The 20,424-nt window shown below is 48.0% G+C and overlaps 1 protein-coding gene and 1 long non-coding RNA gene across 10 annotated transcripts in view; one reads left to right on the forward strand and one right to left on the reverse strand.

Annotated features, from left to right (window-relative positions):
- The window catches only part of LOC148422997 (multiple C2 and transmembrane domain-containing protein 2-like), a 39,972-nt gene extending 21,757 nt beyond the window's left edge, over window positions 1–18,215 (reverse strand). For 3 of the 9 annotated variants that reach the window (XM_088417024.1, XM_088417028.1, XM_088417031.1), the window contains exons 1-16: window positions 16,202–16,363; window positions 14,507–15,280; window positions 13,314–13,557; window positions 10,954–11,096; window positions 10,797–10,873; window positions 10,442–10,556; window positions 10,339–10,362; window positions 7,166–7,336; window positions 6,677–6,807; window positions 6,402–6,588; window positions 5,545–5,638; window positions 5,261–5,363; window positions 4,455–4,557; window positions 4,268–4,369; window positions 4,111–4,185; window positions 3,357–3,476 (exon numbers count right to left, since the gene is read on the reverse strand). In XM_088417024.1, coding sequence (XP_088273150.1) covers window positions 3,357–3,476; window positions 4,111–4,185; window positions 4,268–4,369; window positions 4,455–4,557; window positions 5,261–5,363; window positions 5,545–5,638; window positions 6,402–6,588; window positions 6,677–6,807; window positions 7,166–7,336; window positions 10,339–10,362; window positions 10,442–10,556; window positions 10,797–10,873; window positions 10,954–11,096; window positions 13,314–13,557; window positions 14,507–15,268 — 2,451 coding nt within the window. In that variant the 5' untranslated portion in view covers window positions 15,269–15,280; window positions 16,202–16,363. Of the gene's footprint in view, window positions 1–2,221; window positions 2,366–3,356; window positions 3,477–4,110; window positions 4,186–4,267; window positions 4,370–4,454; window positions 4,558–5,260; window positions 5,364–5,544; window positions 5,639–6,401; window positions 6,589–6,676; window positions 6,808–7,165; window positions 7,337–10,338; window positions 10,363–10,441; window positions 10,557–10,796; window positions 10,874–10,953; window positions 11,097–13,313; window positions 13,808–13,937; window positions 14,186–14,506; window positions 15,281–16,201; window positions 16,364–18,176 lie in introns of those variants that run through there. The other 6 variants (XM_088417027.1, XM_088417029.1, XR_015865893.1 and 3 more) reach the window with 5 other exon arrangements.
- Window positions 12,742–13,651, forward strand: LOC148422998 (uncharacterized). Its single transcript, XR_015865894.1, has 2 exons — window positions 12,742–12,907; window positions 13,336–13,651. It is a non-coding gene; the product is annotated as an uncharacterized LOC148422998 (long non-coding RNA).
- Window positions 18,216–20,424: the final 2,209 nt, after the last annotated feature.

Here is a 20,424-nt window from a genome sequence, read left to right on the forward strand (position 1 = left end):
AATTACCTAATGTTATTTTTTTGGGTGGGAATGATCACTGTGTGCGTGTGTGTGTGCGTGTGCGTGTGTGTGCTCATATTCGATTCTATAGCACAAAGCATTCGCTCTTGGATCTATCATCTGCAGCGTCATTATGGTTAATGATTCACATTACTCCATGTAGCTGCTGTCCATGTTTTTTCCCACATCATTAGTCCAAAAATTTCCAATCAATCAGTGTATTCTCTGTCTTTTTATTTATTTTGACGCTGCGTAATCATCCACCGAACAAGCTGATTTTGGCAAAGTAAAACGCGAGCATACGGAGATCTGTTTTCAAAAGTAAGGAATAAATGTAAAAAGATGTCAGAATAATAAAGAACAACTCAAGTACTTGAAAATGTGTCTAAGGGACCTGCCAAGTATATTTACGACTGTGCAGCTTTGCCGTGTGTCACGTGAGCCGATAAGCATTTCACACGAAGTCGAAATGATTAAAAAAAAAAAAAAAAAGCGTCTGGCAGGGTCAAAAAGAACCGCCGGTAGAGCTCTGTACAGGTTTCCTAAAAATATTAATTGTGCTTAAATACTTGAAGCACGACTAATGACAGCGAGGCTCCGAAAGTGCTTTCAAGTGCAAACGATCCCTTTTCCGCTTTAACTCTCAATCAAAAGTTGAACGTGTAAAGACGATTAATTTGCCTGGCTAATACGTGCTAATTTAAGATTTCTCTTCCAACTTGTATTAAGCACGGCTCACCAAACGGAGGATCTCAAGACTCGAGAAAAAAAAAAAAGAAAGAAAAAAGTGGGTGGGGGCGTAGGGCAGCTCAGTCAGTCTTAAGCGGTGTTCTACCGCCATCTAAAGGCCGCATCGAAAATTGCGGCAAAGAACTCTACATGACCCCGCTTGGAGGACCGTATAGCACGTTGATGTGCTTGTGAACATTTGGAGCTGTCACACTTTTGCTCGCCGTTGTCAAAACTCTTGAAAAGCTCCGACGGAAAGCTCATTACAGCTGCACGAAACAGATGAGAAAAATGCTGTTTTCCTGTTTATATTTGCGTCCGCTTGTGAAAATGTTTAGCACCCACCAGATTTTTTTTAAGCAACATAACAAAACATTTTTTAGCTAATGAGCGAGAAGTTTACAGTGACACACAACATCTGCAGCGCAGTGCTGCCAAAGTCAACTCAACTTGTTAGTTTTGTTTCTTTAACACTTCCCCCAAAAAATCACTATGCGGCAGACAAGCCAACAATGATTCCATCGTGCTGCGCTCGCATTTTTGTTTGATCTACAGAAATCAAAGAAAAACAGAAATACGTTATCACTTTTTGCTTTACTCCAGTAGGATTGCAACCAACGATTATTTACATAATTAAGCTACAGTATACAAATATATAATATGCAATGTTCGCAACCGCTCGTTTGGACCGGGTTCTCAAATCTTTAGGTGGAACCCATACAAAGTACCTATAGAAGTACTATTTTTGGTATGCTGTATAGTTTATACTGTATAGCTATAGTAGTATATCAAAATTTCAACAGGGTGTTATAAAAATGTCAAAAAAAAAAAAACATAACTGAAATGCAGAGGTAAAAATAGAAGAGCTAACACGGCGATTCATTTATTTGATTTTTCTCGCCCTCCCCATAATAAAAACTTGCGGTTTGCCGGATGATGACGCGCACCGTCAGTTTTAGAGAAAATTGAAGGCTTTTAGGTGTGCCTCCAAGTGCGGAAAAATACGGTAGCGATCAGTCATGCCATAATTTAAATATCTTCTCCAATGAGGTGCTTCATAATGCATTGCGGCATCTCCATAAACAGGATAAAAATGGAGGCTGCGTGCGGCGCCCGGGTCAGAAAATTGGCCTGCGGGACCGGGTGATATAATAGCTAAGTATTTCTTCTAAAGCACTGGGTCCCCGCGGTCCCAGCGCTAATGCATTACAGGATGTATGCGGTGTGAAAAGGCTCACGCAGCTCCGCCAGCTTCCATAAATAATGTATTGTAATGTATATTGAAGCGGCGGCGGCGCCGCGGCGAGCTGCAGCTTTTGCTAGCGGCCTAGCCTCACAAAGAGACGCCGGCCGTCTAATGATGCGCATGGCGCAGGCAAGCGGAGGCCATCCGTCAATGTCCGAATCGCTTAGCTTATTAGCACTGCCTAAAGATATAAAGATAGGAGCGGGAGCCGCTTTCATTACACCGGCGACGCATCCCAACGCTAACCTAATTGCCCGCGATGACCGGGAGGAGGGGCCAGCAAGCGGGCGGGGGCCAGGTTCCTTGCTCTTTCAGCCAGGGCGCTCCTTTCCCGTTACGTCGGCGGTGCCCCCAGATCCAAACTGCCGGGGTTGGGACACCACGGGACTCCTGGATTTCCAGCCACGGGCGGCAAATACAGCACCGTTATATTCAAATAACGTAATGCCCCAGCTATAAAACGCATTTTTATATCGACCGTATTCTTCCTTACAATAATTACCGTGACGGGAGGAAATAGAAGGCGGACGTCGGCTGGCCGTTAGCTGTTGCAGCTAACAGTTAGCTGATGTTGTTACGACATTATTTTCAATATAAGAAGTGAGCAGATTGAACCAATGTCCGAGTCCATCCTTTTTCACACGCGGGAATATCATGAAAACCGAGAGGTCGTGAAGTAAAACCCCTCTACAGCAAAACCCGCATGTGCAAAAGTACCCCCCAGTGTGAAAAAAAATCCATACATTGAAGCCTATCCCTCTTTCTTATTTCCCCATACAACAAAAAATCCCCCTGTTGCATCATAGGAAATGTTTTTTTCTGCATTTCACTAAGGCGAAAACAGTCTAGCTTGGTTTACGCTTGAAGTGCCGACAACATTTTGTATGTCGTATAGCTACGCGCTTGAGTGTTTTTTCCCACCTGTGAGCCGTCAGTGGGCACGTTTTCACTGAATTTCCCCAACGCCGCCTCCCAGAATTGCGCACTTTGCCCGCTTTGTTCCGTATCGGCGCGTCTCCCTTGCCGTCGCGGGCGAGGCCGAGCCACGCGGGCCTACGGTGGCCCCTCGGGCTCGGCCGGCCCCCGTCCGCGACCGCCCCCTCACCCCGACCGGGGCGCGCTCCTAATCACGAGGTTGCGGCGCGGCGCCGGGAGGGGGATCAGTTGAGCTTAGGACCCCGGATCACGTCGCCTCATTAGAAGTGGGTAAAGACGGACTTTTAAAAGCCCCCCTCCCCCCCGGCACGCCCGCCATCCCTCGGCTTTGCTCAAAGTCCGAAGCGCGCACGGGCCAAACTTCCGCTCCGAAGTCAAGCGAATTGAAGGGTGAAGCGCATACACTTGTGGGCGGGGTCTAACCCGGAAGACGGCGACGGCTTACCAGAAAGGCGATGAGGCTGCGCTGCGTGTTCTCCCATTGAAAACAGCTCTTGATGTACTGCAACGTATACAGAACCGCCGTGCTGATTTTGCGAACCCGGTAGATATTGTGGGCCAGAACCTGCGCGAGAAAACGACAGTTAAGACACCGTTCCGCCGACGGTATCTACTCCGTCCTACGCTACCCTACTTTGCTCCACGGCGCCGGTGTCAAACATACGGCCCGCAAACGGGTTTAATCCGGCCATCATTTTGTCAAGTACAAAAATGAGTTGCATTATTCAATAAATGAAAAAACTTCAAACGTTTTATGATGAGCTCCTTCAGTGCCGAGCGTCATCGGAAAAGGGAACCTCTAGAGTGCCATGATTGAAGGCGTTTGCAAATACGTTCAAATGTAGTTCCACACTCTCAATTAAAGACCGTTCTCAAACGGGGATACATGAAGACAGATTTGAAGAGGATTTTTAAAGGCAAAACTCATTTTTACAGGAACGCTACACTTTCTAAGGCAAATTTTTTGCAACACGGATTGACGTTGTCGTCGGTGACGCTATTTTCCATCTATTTGTACATAATTGGAACAAAAGGTGGCGTTATGGGGAAAAAGAATATTTTTCGCATGCAACACGCAAATACATTGAAAGAAGTTGACTCCACTTTGGCAGTTACAGACAAATGCAAATTTCAGGAAAGTGCTCCGCGGGTTTCTTCGCCCAGCACGGTTTCATCAGAACAGGCAACCCCTGCGGTACCTTTTTGGAGAACTTGACGTTTTCCTCTGCAAATTTTTCTTCCTTAGGCCGGAAACTTCCGATACCAGCTCGAACCTGGCGAAAGACAGGCCAAAAAAGTGCTCGTTTTCACCTTTCCAGCTACGTGACCAATCTCGGGAAATGGCTTCCAGCTTACTCGATTGTATATGACCTCGAAGACCAGCGTGACGCTCCCTTTGGCCGGGCCGCTCAAGTCCTCTTTCTTCAAGCCCAGGCAAATCTGCTGCTCGTTCTGGACCTTCGCATATCGTGCGGGAGAGGCCGCGGGTTGATCGCTCGTCGGACGCGAACGCGGCGGCGCTTTGCGTGTCTCCCCAACTCACGCTCAGCAAGGGAACGGCCACTTTGCCCAAAAAGCCCGGCGCTTTGTCTCCGTTTTCATCCATGACGGTCAGCTCCACCACGTCGTGAATGTCCTTAACCGGGCTGCGCCATCACACCGCCAAACAAAAGTATTCATGACTCTTCAAAAAAGCTTCAACTTCAGATAGTTTTAAAAAGGTAATACTTTTGACGCGTGTCCGAGCGCATGTTGTGTCTACATTTGCAAATATACCTGTTGTCAAATAGAAATAAAAGTAAATAAAAAGACACTTACGTTTGGCTTAAATGACCTGAAAGACGATTTGTTTCTTTTGTTCCGTTTCCACAAAAATTTTCAATAGGAAAATTTGCTTTCTAAAAGAGAAGCCCTGCTCTAACCGGTGCACTCTTCATTGAATCGGCTGGAGACATCATAACTTTTTCCTCTCGGTTTTAGTAACATTTCCACGCGCCAATAAGGATGGACTCGAACTTTGGTTCAGTCCGCTCGCTTCTTTTATTGAAATTGATCGGCTAACACGAGCCGCTGTTAGCCGCAACGGGCACTGGGTGCTGGCGGGCAGCTGACGTCCCCCTCCTGCAGCCCGCCCCATTCACGGCGATCATGGTAAGAAAGAATACGGTGGATACGGATGTGCGCATCTGTGAGTCAAAACTCATCTCATGCGACTGACGGATCGGTCTTCCTCGAACGGTGTCAAAAAGAAAACCGTTTATAGAACGCACCCGTCATTTGGGCCTTCATTTTTGGGATAAAAAGTGTGTCTTATATTTGGGGGATTCCGGTCCCGGCGTCCCTACTTACAAGGTGAGTGCTTTGTTCCACTCGGGGTTGAGGCTCTTGTAGACGGTGTGGGTTTGAAGTTTGCTGTTTCCCAGGGCAATCACACAATAGGGGTTGCTTTTGCCTGCAAAATGAGCATTTCGGTGTTATTGACAAACAGGGATGGAAATCCATCGGCGGTTCCGCTTGAGAACTGGTTGTCGTCGTTTCGATCGCTAGGGATCGTTTGCCACGACGCGTCACTTAACCCTGACAGTAACCCTTACTTCAACCCAAATCCAATTCAGAGCGGGAAAAGCGCTCACCGTTGATGTCAGTCGACGGAAGCTCATTTGCTTTTAAAACCTTGACTTGGAGGAAACCCACTTCTCCCATGCATTTATATGAGCTACGAAGGCTCTGCAAGGGAAAAAACACACACACACATTAGTGAATCCTAAACCTCAACTTTGAAATCCGGTTGCTGGTTTGCTTTGAGCTCCGTGCAAAACGTGCCTGTCGAGGCTTAACGTTATTATTGTCATTAGGAATGGCCAAATGCAGATACCAAGTATCAGTTCAATACATGGCCTCGAGGTTTCCAAGCATGTTTATAGCTTGAAAGTACAACTTAGAATTGAGAAGAATGGAAAATCGTGACATTTTAAGGGATATGCTATATTGGTCTTTATTGGGCCTTCTTTAAAATGATCAATCATTGTCTTTTGGGGGAAATTTTGTGCATCCAAAGTAATAATTCTGTTCTCGGTTTAGTTGTACAACTGCTGTAAAATAACGATGGCGGCATTCGTTTCTTCCCCAATTTCTGCACTATAAGGTGCGTCGGATTATAAGGCGCACCTTCAATCAATGGCCTATTTTATGACCGTTTTATATAGGGAGCGTCGCGTTATAAGGCGCATAGAACAAAAGCTCCAGTAGTGGCTGCGGTTGCGTTATGCATCCACTAGATGGAATCAAAACAAAACAATCACCGATGTCAGTCCAACAATATTAGTAGACGATCAGAAATGAAGAATAAAGACGATTTGTTGAACGGGAAAAAAAAAAAGTCCGAAAGCGGTCGCCGTGCCCAATAAAGGGTTAAAACGAAATCCCGTCTTGGTCGGGCTTAGTCTGTGGTTTTTCAAACGTTTATCTCATCCGCTAGTCTGTCACTTACAAATTTGTCCAGCACGGCGTCTCTCTCATCTGGCTTCTCCAAAGGAGCCGTTTCCACGTCGGAGACCGACACCCCCCAGCAGGGAAGCAGGGTGACCAAAAAGACCAGCCTGCCCTTTCCCGGATCCAGCATTTGCGTGTAGAGCTGCCTCTCATTAAAAACCAGGTTGGATACGTCAACCTCAAACCTGCCACACCAGCCAAAAAAAAAAAAACAAAAAAACAGAGAGTTGCGGAGGGGCGCTAGGTTGAGACGAGCCAGCGGGAAGTACTCACATTCCCCACGATTCCTCCCCCTTGCGACCTCTCTTTAAATGCACCTCCACCTGCAGAGGTTCCTGGTTATCCGCAAACCGATTGAAGTCAAAGCGCTCTCTCCACTGGGGATTAGCTTGAACGCAGAGGTTCTGCGGGCCCACAAACACACACCGGTCCGCCGCCAGCAAACGCGAACGGCGTGACGGGCCGACGGAGTCATCGGAGAAAAGCCGCGCTGACGCCCGGCCCCCGATCGGAAGGGGCTTTCTCGGACAAACGGATAAACCGGCGGAGAGGGGCGGTCGCAAAGAAACGCCGCCGCCGAGAGGAAGGCGGGCGAAGGAAGGCGCGCGGGACCGCCGCGTATGCAAATGAGGCGGCGGCCGAGCGACGGCCGGGCCCGCTCTAATGAGCCGCCCGCGCCGCGGCCCGCTGAGCCGAGGCGGAGGCGAAAAAGGGCGCGTCGCCGAGAGAGCGTGAGAAAGCGGGGGTGGGGGGGGTTCTCACCTTGCTCTTGTACTTCTGCTCGCCCAGGCGAAAGCGCACGTAGATGTCTCCTTGGCCGGAGGGAGGCAGATCCTGGCCCTCCACCAGGGTGATGGCCAGGGCCCCCGTCCACAGGCGGCTCTTGGGCTGGTTCCTCGCTATCTCGGCCGGGCTCGGGTACTGCGTGGCCTTCTGGGAAACGGAGCTTTTTCATGTCTATGAGCTCGCCCGGTGAGTTTGCCGACGACGCTCTTAGAGCCCTTCACGCTGTTTTGATTTATTCCAGCCCGCAGATGTATTTTTGCGTCTTTTTCCTAAGTGTAATCCCAAGTGCCGATAGATATTTTCCATATTACTCATATCCCTCCATCCATCTATCCAGTTATTAGTCATATCACCCATCCCTTTATTTGTTTGTCTGTCCATCCGTCCATCGTCCATCCATCCATCCGTCTGTTCGTCTATCTATCCATCTGACCATCCGTTCATCCATCCATCGATTTGTTTGTCCGTTCACCCATCCGTCTGTCCATCCATCTATTTGTTTGTCCGTCAAGCATATATTTGTCCATCCACCCATCCATCCATCCACTTGTCCATCGCCATCCATCCATCCATCCAGCCATGCATCCCGAGGCATTTCAAATCAAAGGGAAAGCATTGAAAGAAGCCTCCAGGGAGCCAAAATTTCAACATTTCAACACGGCGCAAGCGTTTAGTTCTCACACTATTGTGGCATCCATTGGCCAAAATATTGCCTGAACGATACGGTAGAATTTCACCCGAAAACGCTTAGAATAGCGAACGAGTGTAAAGTCTTTTTTTTGTAGCGGTAGAGGGTACGTACGCGGCATCTTTGAAAGGTTGCAAAGCACAGCTGTACACGGCGTAACAGAACAAGGGCCGGGTATGCGTGGGGACTTTTTTTTCATGCGATTCCAGGAGAGTTAAGAACACAATTGGCACGATTGGCGACAGTTTGACGTCGCGTCCAAATTGCTACAAGGGAGGAGGGTCCCGCGAGGAACGCAAACGCGTGTACTGTACGTGCAAATTGCGCGGCGCCCGGGCCCGACACCTCGTCATGTTTCGCCGGGCGTTTGAAAAGGAAGACAAGGGTTTACGCATCTCCGTTGGAGGACATTAGCACGTCTCTTTCCTGACAGGCCAGGCTGGCTAAGAGAGAGAGAGCGGGTGGGCGAGCGAGCGAGCGAGCGGCCAGATGTCCCGGGCTGTGACAGTCCCACTCATCACTGGCTTCCAGGCTGAGTGTTGCGAGTCAGGACACTTGGCACGCGGCGGCCCAGACAGCAGGCGGCGGTGAGTAATGATGCGCGGCCGGCCAGCCAGCCAGCGAGCGAGCGAGCGCGCACGCGCGCCCTCATCAGCATATTACGCAAAAAAAATGCAGCATGTATGTCCCACATTACAGCGTGTTGGCAGGTGGCCACATCCTTGACGAGAACGCTACGCGCGACGGCCACTACGTTTGCTACGCTCGCACATATCTGAAAAGATAGCATTCCTCCGTTTCTTTTAGCAGCCGGTAGCAAAGTTAACGCAGATGCAGATGGACCTTTTTTCTTGTTTTTCCAATCTTCTACGTGACATTGATTTACAGCTTTTCAGTCACGTAACATGGACGCCAAACGTTTTGGAGAAGTGGCTTCATGTTCCCAATAACTTTGAAAAAAAAAAAAGAACTGTTCCTGTTATGGCGTTAAAATGCGTGGCGTTATAATGAGACCTGCAGAAACCCCCTGAAATGCATTGAGCGAGCACACTGTCTGCTCAGTCATATTTTTCTTCAAACTTTACAAGTCTTGAAAAAGTGCGCTGCGCCACACAGCTGTTTTATTCCATTTTAGAACTACATTTGTGGCGCTATCTCGAAGATATTGTATTATATCATCCCTTTTATGACTTTATTTCTTGATTCATTATTATGTCTTGTGTCATCTTTATTTAGATTTTTAATTGGTATTTTCAGTCTTTATTTTTGTAACTGATTTGCGGGAAGTAATATCCTTCTCGATTACGTTCAAACGGCTTAGGCCAATCAAGCGTGTGAATGAACGGCGATGAAGTTATTTTATTTTATTTCGACCTCCCCAAAAAGGGGAGGGGCCTGGGCGCCTTTCTGTTGGCGAGGCTGCTCGGCGACGGTAATGAACGGCGAAGAGCGCAGAGGTCGCGCCGGGCCAAAGCTAATTAAAGCGCCTCTTCGATTGTCCGGCGTCCGGACAAGCAAGTCCCCCGTCGCTCCCGAGGCCGCCGCCCGCTTTGCCGCCCAACCCGGAGGGGATCAAAGCTCATCTCGGGGACCCGAATTAACAGGCGATAGGCCCTATAAATACGGGCCCGCTTGAAAAAGAAACGGCGGCCTCAGCCGAGTCGTCCCGAGTGTTTATCTGGGCGGCGCTCGGATCCGGGCGGCCGATGAAACAATTCCACTTAACTGCAAGCGGCCCCCAAAGACCACGTATTTGCGGTCCTAAAAAGGGCCGGGCGACGGCTTCCATATGGCGAGACAGCACGGGGACGGCTCCATTTGGCCGTCCGCAGCTGCCGCGCGGCTCCGCAACATCTGGGTTATTGCCCACTTTGCCTGGGAACGATCGGGCCCGCCCGTCTTGGCCGTGCCGTTCTGGGGGCCGTGCCGAGCTTTTCAGCACTTCCAGCATACGGCAGGCGCTAAACGCGGCGAGAAAATGAAGGCCGGGCCCAGTGCCGGGCAAGTGACTTGAGTTGTGAAGCGCATTATTTATGACTGCCATTCCAAAGTATTGATTTACATCATAATATTACTGTACTTGAAATGTAAGGCATTACACCACTATCGCATTACTTTTACATTACTCTAACAATACAGCGCCACCTCAAGACAACCAAATGAACTGCAGCCGTGGTATCGACTGCTTGAATTAATATCGATTTAAAGGGTTTAGGAGTGTTTTTGGGGGCTATACGTTATCATGCATTGTAACGCGCGGGTATAATATGACTCCATTTTTGTGTGCAATGCACCGGCGATTCTCAAAGTGGGGACCGTGGACCCTTCTCAGGCGCCGGGCCAAATTTGGGCCGGTAAGTCATCGGACGCTAACCGCAAAGGCGCTATTTATGACTATCACTTTGAGGTGAACTCCTGCCCCCTAGTGTTCCCTGCACGAAAAGCAAGTAGAAAGTCCTACCTTGGTTCTCTTGGCCGGCCACCTCTGCAAAAAGAAAACAAGGGACAAGCGTCAAGAGCGCGACACACACTTTCCTCGGGAGCGGACACGAGCCGACGCTCACCCAGTTTCGTTTGACGGTGGCGTCTCGGAACATGAGGCACACGTCCACCGAGACGAGCCCCATGTCGTCTTCTTTGCTTTTGGGGTCAGTCAGGGCCAACTCCAATTCGTACGTCCTGCGCACAGAACGGAACGTTGCTCGGTTTGGGACTTTCCGACCGCGTACCGTGTTTGGGTGCGTATCGATCGACGTCGCGGACGCAAACCACGGAGCTGCTTCTCAGGGATGCTTTACGTCCGCGGCGCTAAAGCTGTCAAATAACTTTGACGGGGACTTTTGACCGAATACGTTTGGGCTATAAAACACATTTCAGTGGCCGCAGCTTTATTGTTTCCTAATCGTGGACGCCACTCACTTGTAAAGTTCCAGATTCTTCAAGGAAATGGCGCTGGAACCCATGAAGTCATCGCTGGTCAGATTTTTATCGTAGACCTGCAGGGAAATGCGCTCCATCGGTGACGACTGAGGGACGTGTGAAAGCGTGCGAAAGTGCTGAGGACGAGGACGCCTACCCGGACTTCCACGGTATGCTCGCGGTCCCGCAGGGGGTAGGAGAAGAACTCATTCCAGCAGGGATTCAGGTTTTTGTAAACCACCTTGCTCTTGTAGAACTGCTTCCCTTCCAGTTTGAACTTCACGTACGGGTCGCTTGTTCCTTCCGAGCACAACGGCTGCAAATAAGTACCTTATTTTTCCTACCATAAGGCCTTGAAAGCCTTGAATTTTCTCAAAAGACGACGGTGCGCCTTATAACCCGGGGCGCCTTATACAGCGCATAAAGTGCCAGTTTCATTTCGGGGGGCGGGTACAAAAGCAATGACATATTTTTCCATGTAAATTATTCTATTTTTACCTCGGCATGAATTTATGCGGCCCGCCAAATCGTTGACTTTAAGATTATGACAAAAATATCAAATATGCAAGTTGTCTTTAATTTAAAACGTTTTTCGCATGCAACAAGCAATTTTTTTGTTCCCAATCATTCTTTTGAACAGTTTTGACCTTTTTTGGCCTCTGATTTCAAAACTTATGACAAGGATTCACTTACTTATAACGTCATTATTTGCGCAATGCATTCTCGGTACCCGATAGGATCTTTTCTGTTTGTTTAAGGACATATTTAGTGTTGACCTGCCCTTTTGGCGGGGAATCTGTATCAGTGAGGCCCTTGAGTACTGAAAATCCACCCACAATCGACAGCGATTGAAATGCGTTTGAAGGAAACAAACGCTATTTTACTCGTCATAATTTCGGAACATTAGAAGGCCGACTAACGGGTATTCAGTATGTCCTTTCCGCCCAAAATGGCCATCGGCCTCAACAATATTTGGCGGGGCCCCACTTATTAGCATGAGGCGTCGCAGCGCATAGGTCGTCAAACGGTCTCTGACAAGAACACGCACAGTCTCCCATACCGCACACGCCGCCGTGTCGGCGTTTAATTGCGAATGCAAACAGTCGCCAGCGTGAGACCGACAGAAAGCGAAAATCTCGAAGCAACCGGTGTTAATCTCCGGAGCCTGTTGATAAAGTCCGGGCCGGGGGATGAGACGTCTTTGTTTCTGCCATCGCAAAAAAAAAAAAAGACCAAGAAAGGCATTTCCACGGCTTGATTTGCGGCGGGGCGGGGGACAAAGGGGCGACGGGGAGAGCCCGCGGGGATGCCCGCATCACATGACAAAGGCCCCGCGGGGATGGGCTGTCAGGCCTGTCGGCTCCCTCTCCTCCAAATGAAGGTCTGGCAAAAGGCGGGCAGGACCCGCGGCGGCTCCGCCCTGCCAGCCCGTGACAGCGAAAGCTCCAGGCAACTTGACAGCAGGAGAATGTGGCAGCTCGCCGGGAGAAAAAGACCCGACGCCGACCGCTCACGTGAACGCGGGCCCGGGGAGCGCGCCGTCTCCGAATACGTAATGGCGACGTCCGCCCTCGCCCGGCCTTTGGCGCGCCGCTGATTGTCGGGCAAACAGGGGCGAGGCTTGCGCGACGACGGCGCCGCCCGTCAACCGGGAGGGCGACCCTTTGCCATCACGCTGAGCCGCGGAACCCGTCATCGGCGGGGGGGTGGGGGGGATACCGCGCAGACTCCGTGTTCGCCCGGGTGGAGAGACCACGCCGCGCCTTTTCACAAAATCCGCCTGATGTCTCGGAAAAATGAAGCCTGCTTGCGAATACGTTGAAACTCATGCTAAAAACACCGTCTTTTTCCTCAGAATGTCCAAGCGGCCCACGGAACAAACACTAGACCTGTTTGTTCATTTACTTGGGACGCGTTTTCGCAAAATCCGGCTTTATGTCTCGGGAGATTATAAGGCGCAATTATAAGGCGCACCGTCAACGCACGGCCTATTTTTCATACAAAGGGCGCGCCGCATCATAAAGCGCATAGAATAGAAGCCCCGCCCCGCCCCGTCGCCCTCAACATGATACAAATGTTTAGAGCGTGAATGCATGGACACGTTTCCGGAAGTATCCTTTCCATATTCGCTATCCCGGTAAAGCCATTCCCTGACGACATTCTTTGTGCTCTCTTACTGGTCCGACTGCATACTTCTCAACTGTCATAACTGCGCCAGATAAGTGATGCGCTTTCACTGATTCCGGCTTATGACTCCAAAAACAAAAGCGGAGATATTCATACGTTCTGATTCTACACTTAACTCCTTTTAAATTGATATACATACGTGGAAAATGAAAGCCGGGATATAAATATAAAAAATAGTACTACTATGGGTAACGGTGCCGCCGAAAGATCTGAGTACCTGATCTAAAAAAAAGCGGTACGAACGTGACATTTTATGCATCTATTGACAGGGATTGAGCAGTGAAAATGAGATTTGGGCAGAAGCAGTAAAGCAGCAAAATGTTGAGTTACCACACTTATCTCGGATGACCAGGTTTTGTCCATGTTTCAAGCCGATGCAGAGCAGGTACCTCTGGACCGGCGCCGGGACCTGGGCGTCGAAGCCCGCCGGCAAAAGCTGAAGGAAAGACGTTGGCGTCCACAAATCGTCAATTGCAAATCGGGTCGGGGCAAACGCGCTTGGGCGAGCACTCACGGAGCTTTCCGCCGGGTCCGGGAGATTGTCCTCAAAGAATTCACTTGGTTCGCTGGACATCTGGATTTGCAACACGTCAACACCATTTGTTGTCTCTTTCTTTGCATGTTATCAAAGCCTCAACGATCAAATGAAACAACACAGTTTCACAGCACTTGCAGGCTCCATTTTTCCCACAAGGCTATGGTGTGATGGCATGTAACGCTGGAAACATTTCGCCTCGTGGACCGCTTTTGATCTTTCTTTTTTCTCCTCTAGATGGCGTTCTTAAAGTGGAAATTTAAAACTGCTCCACTGCACTTGCCTTTCTCTACAGGAGAAAAATAATGTATTAAAAGTGGTTCTGTTTATTGCTAAAATATTTATTTTGATCCATCCACGTCGGTATGGCATGGCTTTAGAAAAGTTTGTAAAATATCTTTCAATGAAAATACACGTACGTTTAAACATATTTGCAAGTATTTGGGAATTTATCCGAAATTATGTTCTTTCGTTTGCTGGTTTGTGGTTTTTTTGATGGAAAATATCCATCCATTCGCCGTTGAATTCATCCTTCATCCATCCACCCAAGATGCGTGCCGCTTCCCCTCACGAGGGTCGCAGGAATGCTGGAGCCTATCACAGCTGTCTTGGGGCGGGATACACCCAGCCAATCACAGGGGACACAAAAACAACAACCGTTCACACTCCAAAACACACCTAAGGACAATTTGAAGCGTCCGCAGCGTTCCTCGCCCGCATGTTTGGTGGAATGTGGGAGGAGACCCGCAGAAAAGCCGCGCAGGCACGGCGACAACATGCAAACGCTACATGAGCCAGAATCAGACCTGCGCCGTCTGCACCGTGAGGTACTTTTTAGCGAAATATAAGAAAAGCAGTAAGCAGCGGCGTCGACGTAAGACTTGAGCTGTTGCGATTCCATCCATTTGCAAGTCTGCGTTTGTAGCCGGTCAACGCCAATGGCGGCGGCGGCGGGCCAACGGGCGTAGTGCGCGTACGAAGGACTGACCTCGATGTCCTCCTGGGTGCCTCCTTCCAGCGACGATTCCTCCATGCTGAAGTCGTTGGCGATGGCGGAAAGCACAACGTCCGGATCCAGCCCCCCCCGCTCCCCGGCCCGGTCCTCGCCGGACCAGCAGTACTCGGCGTCCAGAGGTTTCCCCAGCGCGTCCAAGGTCAGGGGCGTCTTGTCCCGTTGTTCCCGCGGGCTCCCGAAAGGCGAGCCGGCGTTGGCCCGCTCCGACGCGGAGTTTACTCTGGCTACTCGAAGGACGGCGCCCCGCTCCTCCGCCGCAAATTCCTCGGAGCTCGCGGCCGAACTGGGTCTGGGCGAACCCGAGGGCGCTCTGGCGAGAAGCGAACGAGGCGTCGTTACGGGGTCGAAGTTAAAGACGGGTCCTTTCCGCTTGGCTTGCCGGTCCGCGGGCGTGTCGGCTTCCTCGCGGGGACCGGGCGAGTGGGCCCGGTTCGAGCCTCCGTCCGGGGGAACCTTCAGGCAGATTTCTCCATCCGAGGGAGCGGGGCCGTCGGCGGCGGATTCTCTTTCGTTAAAGGCGAAAAAGGTAGCCTCTGACGTTTTGGCCAAGGCGCTCATGGGAGGAAGAGCCGGGTCCTGCTTGGGACTCAAGTCCGGGACGGAGCGACTGCGCCGGATGCCCGCCGCCTTTTTTTTGGGCTTCTCTGCCGCCACCTTTTTGGCCGGCTTCATCAGATTGACCAGCTTCGTTTTCATGCGGATGTTCTCCATGAGCTTCTTTTTCTTGCCCTCCATTTTGGGCGCTTCCTTAAAAACGGAAATCAACAGTCTCGTTATGTTGGGAGCCATTTGAAAGTTCTTGTCGTTAATCAGTACGAGACATGTCTTTGGCTTACGCATAATGAACATATCCATTCAAAACAGCATCTACCGTCAATTTTTGTAGTATTCCTGCATGCGATCAAGGGTGGACTCGGGCCTCGGTTCGCTCAGTTGGCTTCTTTTATTGAAAATAATGTCGTAAGAAGCTCGACTGACGCAAGCTGCGGTTAGCTGCAACGGGCGCTGGTTGCTAACAGCCAACCGACGTCCGCGTTCTAAGTAAGAATACAGTAAATAAATTGACACCTTTGCATCAATGTGCACACTACCGGGTCAAAACGACCCATGAAAACACCAGGTTTGTTAGGTAGCACAATGACAGGCAAAAAAGCGTCTGAATCGTTTGGATAATTACTCACCACCACGGGTCAAATTGACCCAGGACGTTATTCCTATTTCCGAGGAACAAAGCTAACACGCAGGTACGAATGAAGTATTGTTGTCATTGTTGGAATTCTTGACACTTTTGGAAAAATATTTACACTGACGGATCGTATTGACCCGGATATACGACTGCTGTTTTGAGAAATGACTTATCAAAACAAAATACTGGATTTGGAGTTTAGACATTTCTGATAGGTTTGGGTGACTTTGTACATCAAAGTGACCCATTTTTTTGCCCTTCCTTGCAATCAAAAAGAACTCAAGAAATCAAGCAGAACTCATTTGGTGTCTTAAGACTAGAAGAAAACGTTTGAAACAACCGGCTCAAACAACGTAAGCATCCAAAGTCTTCAGAAATAATTACTTGGCGAGTGTCAGTAAAGCCGAGTCACGATCAATCTTAGGCATGAACGTCCAAGGTCAAAATACAAAATCTACTTCCCGACGTTGAAAACTAATTACCTGTTTAGTCGAGCGCGCCCTCAAAAATCCAAGAAGCTCTCAATGAGGCGGCCCACCCATACCAAGACTTTGATTTAAAAGGAAGACGTAGGTCAAAAAGTCCCAGACGGAGGTCGCTGGTTCTCCTCGGCGGGAGTGGCCCCGCTTGGCGGAAACTGGACCGACCTGTTTTGCCGGGCCGCTTTCAACACCTGCGGCAACGCAACTGTTGCAAATCAAAGATACGCCACTCCGGGAAAGGATTCCCCGGATGTCGCCGAATCCATTTTGGGACGGACGCGTCCGCCCGAGCCCACGCGTCGGCGCCATCCGTCCGCAAGCAAACTCAGCTAGAACCCTTGCGCCGTTTTTCAGCAACCCATTTGTGGGTGGGTCCCCACGAAGTTTGGGTGCAAAGTCAGCAGAGTTCAGCTGTCGCAAGAACTGAGTTAACTCAGTTAACCCGTTACTTTCATTCGCCTCCGACGCGATACAAGCCGAAAAACAATCCTTTAGAATATATGTATATATACTGTGTATAAAACACCAATTTGACGGTCTAAATTATTGTTGATCAATTTCCTCGACGACTGATAAAAACAGGTATTGGCTTCATTTCGAACAAAAGTCCGATTTATGGCAAATAGCTTGACAAATTGTCAAGGTCAAAGACCCGCAGCGTACTGCGGCGAGAGGCTTCTTCGCCGACTTGGATGGCAGCGGCGGGTAAGCAAAGAAAAGCGGTCCCGTTTGGGCCGCGTTCCCCCTGTTCTGCCCTCCGGAAAATCGGGCCGGCCGGATGGACCGGAGGTCTCGCCGACGGCGCGCGGCGCCGCCCCCCGTGTTTGTTTCCTCCCGGTTTCTAAAGCGGAGCGCGGCGGGGACTACGACAACAGATGCGTTTGAGTCTGGGCTGGAGCTCCTTCAATATTTGCCCGGGTCTTAACGGCGGATCGGGCCCGCGCCGGAGAAGCCCGGCTTGGCTCCCGCTTTAAAGGCGGGATTTGGGTGCGGGGGGATTGGAACGGGGCAAGCCCCTCCGGCAGGTGGCCCCGAGCCCCTTCTCGCGCAACTCAAACAAGGCCCAAAGCCCCCCCCCCCCCCCCCCCTTTTTTTTTTCTTCACGTTGAAACTTTTTGACACATGGCAATAATATCATCATCATCACGCGGCGTAGGGGGTAGGGGTAGAGCTGAAATCGGGGGCCGTTCTTCGTACGAAGATTATGGGGTGCCCATCTCCTGGCCATGCAAAATGAACTTCAAAACATCAGTCCATTTCTGCGTTGAAAGCAAAGCAGGACGCTTGGCGCTCATCGCCATTCAAATAGCTAGTCAGTAGCACTTCAATTAGAAACAGCTAGCTTTACCCATGAGTCAAATAGAAGCTCAGCTCTCAAAGTGGGGTCCGCGGAACCCGGGAGGTCCGTGACCTGACTGCAGGGAGTCCGTGAAATCATTTGGGTTATTATTTTAAAAGTCATTTTATTTCCGTGTCAATTGTGAAAGTATTCGCGACTCACCAATAAAGCAATGAATTCAACCAGTATTTTTTTTTAATTGAATCATTTTGAAATGGCTCAAAATGCGTTTTGTGCTTGCTAATGAGTCCGTGAAGCCAGCATAGCTTAGGTGCCATTTGATTTCATGATTTGACGAAATAATTGGCAGCAAGGGGGGGGAGATATTGACCCAGTTTGCAATTTTCAGCGTGACTGAAAAGAAACAAATATGTGTAATTTTTGAAAGCGGTTGTCTACGATTCATTCTTAAATGGTTGAAATTAGGACCTTTGGCAACAATCCAAATAGGATCGATTCATGTTCGTATTAGTTGCTTTTTCAAAAACAGTACTAGGAAAATGTAGTCGTTACCTGCCAATATTATAGAAAATACTTTGAAATATGAACTTGACCTTGTGCTCAAAATTGTCAAGACAATAATCGGCACAATTTGACTAAGATTTAGTGAAGGAATTGACAAATTGAGGGATTTACCTTTCGCGGGAGCAACAAGGCCTTGGTTACCTTTCTTCTTCGACGTCGTCCGTTCGAGTTAAAGGTGGGACAAATTATCCACGGTATTACAGCGCCACTTGCTGGTTAGCTGGCCAAACTACAAAGAGCTTCACCTTTCACCTTGACCGTTGCTTTCTTCCACATGAAGCCACAAGGCCGAAGTGATGCAAATTATTTGTGGTGTTACAGCGCCACTAGCAGGCTACACACAAGAAGCACAACAAGGTGACTTGAGAGGATAATTATTTGGTAGGTACAGTACATACATACATACATTTATATATAAATAATGGTGATATACTGGGTGGTATATAACTACAATTCAATAGCTTGACTGTAAATAATTTATTTAGAAATTTGTTGTATATTTTTTCATTGTTTGCAGTTTTAATCTAGTCTTTCAATTAAATTGTATATGACTACAATTCAAAAGATTAACAGATATCGAAAACATTGGTAAATAATTTAAAAACCTTAATATTTTCTTATTTTGTGGTTTTAATCTTGTCTTTCAATTTTTTTATAATACTTTATAATATATATTTTAATTATTATAATTTATATTATACTATTATATTATATTATTATACTAATTTATTTAAAACTTTTCATATTTAAATTTTCAAAATTACTTTTGTAGTTCTGTGGAATGTTTTGTATTCCAGTCTTATAATTAGTTTTACAACTGAACACGTGTTTTTCTAGATCCTGATTTATCGTCAGCAATAACTTTCAAAATACATCAAATATATCAAAAATATTTTAAAGGCAAGTTTTAACTTGCATGATTGGTAAATTATTAGCAGTAAATACAATGCAGTAGGTAGCAAATGATTCTGATTGGAGATGGTCCTGTAGCTTTGAGAAAAGCATTACAACGAGTATGTACACAATACTAAACGTTAATAATTCATTTGAAATAAAAAAATAAAAGCGGATCCTCTTCGAGTGCGTGCGGTGATCCTATGTTAGGCCAATAAAAGCATATAATGGCCAAGTAATAGATGAATTCGACATCACGTGCACTCATATGGATTTCATCAAATTTGCTACTGTGTGTGTTTGTGTGTGTGTGCGTGTGCGCGCGCATAATCACAACAAGACAACATGTTAGCTTTTCTCAATCTTTTATATTTACACAGAAAGATAAAGATATAACCTAAATGACACATTCAAAGCCAATATGTGAACTTTTCTCCAAATACAAATTTTGTACAACAAATATCTAATAGCGTTAATAGTATTTCAATTGCTCAACAAAAACTTCACTGGATTTTTTTTTTCCATTATAGAATGAAAATAAAATAAAACGCATTTTAACCTTACATTTTTTTTTTTTGATTGTTGGCAACAAAGTCCAGCTTGTGCTGCCAAAAACGGTTGGATTCAAACCGAGGAAACAGCTTTATTTCACTTAATAAGTCAACTATTTGGGACATGAAACACTGAGCAAACACACACGTGTTTTTTCTCGTATATTGTATATATATGTATATATATGTATATACGCAGAGGTGGGCGCTTGGTCCGTCGCCGACGCGCGGCCGTTTTGCCGGCAGACCGACGAATGACGGCAATTCTAAAAAAATAATGAAAAACCCAAAAGCAAAATGTCGGAACTGCAATTTCCGGGCGTCGTCGTAATGGTCGGGATAGGCACTGTGTCCGATCCAATGAATGCGGATCAAATTTGCATTTCTTCCCTGATTGGTTCTTGGCCAGGAAACGCAAGATAGATGTTAATTTCCTAATGAAAGACGTTATTTTAAAGTAAATTCGATCCCTGCAACACTTTGATTCACTTATAGTGCATGTGAACAATGAAATTTGAGACAAATGTCGATGAAACCGTCTTCTTTAGTTGTAGGTCATGCAGTTATAACAGAACGACATCCACCATGCCATCCAGTGGACATGGTTGTTAATTGCACTCTTGTCCCCTGTATTAAACAAGATGGCGTATTACATAAAGGTTAAACCCCTTAGCTTACTGTAATTTCATGTTACACCATGTTCTGTTTCAGTTGCAGCATAACTGTAGTACCACAGTTTAGTTTTAAGTGTGAGCACTAAAACAGAAAACCGTAATTCGTACGAGCGCAGACAGAAGTAGATGAGCGCCTGACCGATGACAGACCAGAAGTAACATTATCAAATGTCACCCGCTAGTGGCGCTGGGCAAAAACACACCGAAGGACTGACAATTACCATTCGCCCGCTTGAAAAA

This window comes from Hippichthys cyanospilos, chromosome 6, assembly GCF_059441005.1.
Source record: "Hippichthys cyanospilos isolate Australia breed blue-spotted pipefish chromosome 6, RoL_Hcya_1.0, whole genome shotgun sequence".
Taxonomy (NCBI): domain Eukaryota; kingdom Metazoa; phylum Chordata; class Actinopteri; order Syngnathiformes; family Syngnathidae; genus Hippichthys; species Hippichthys cyanospilos.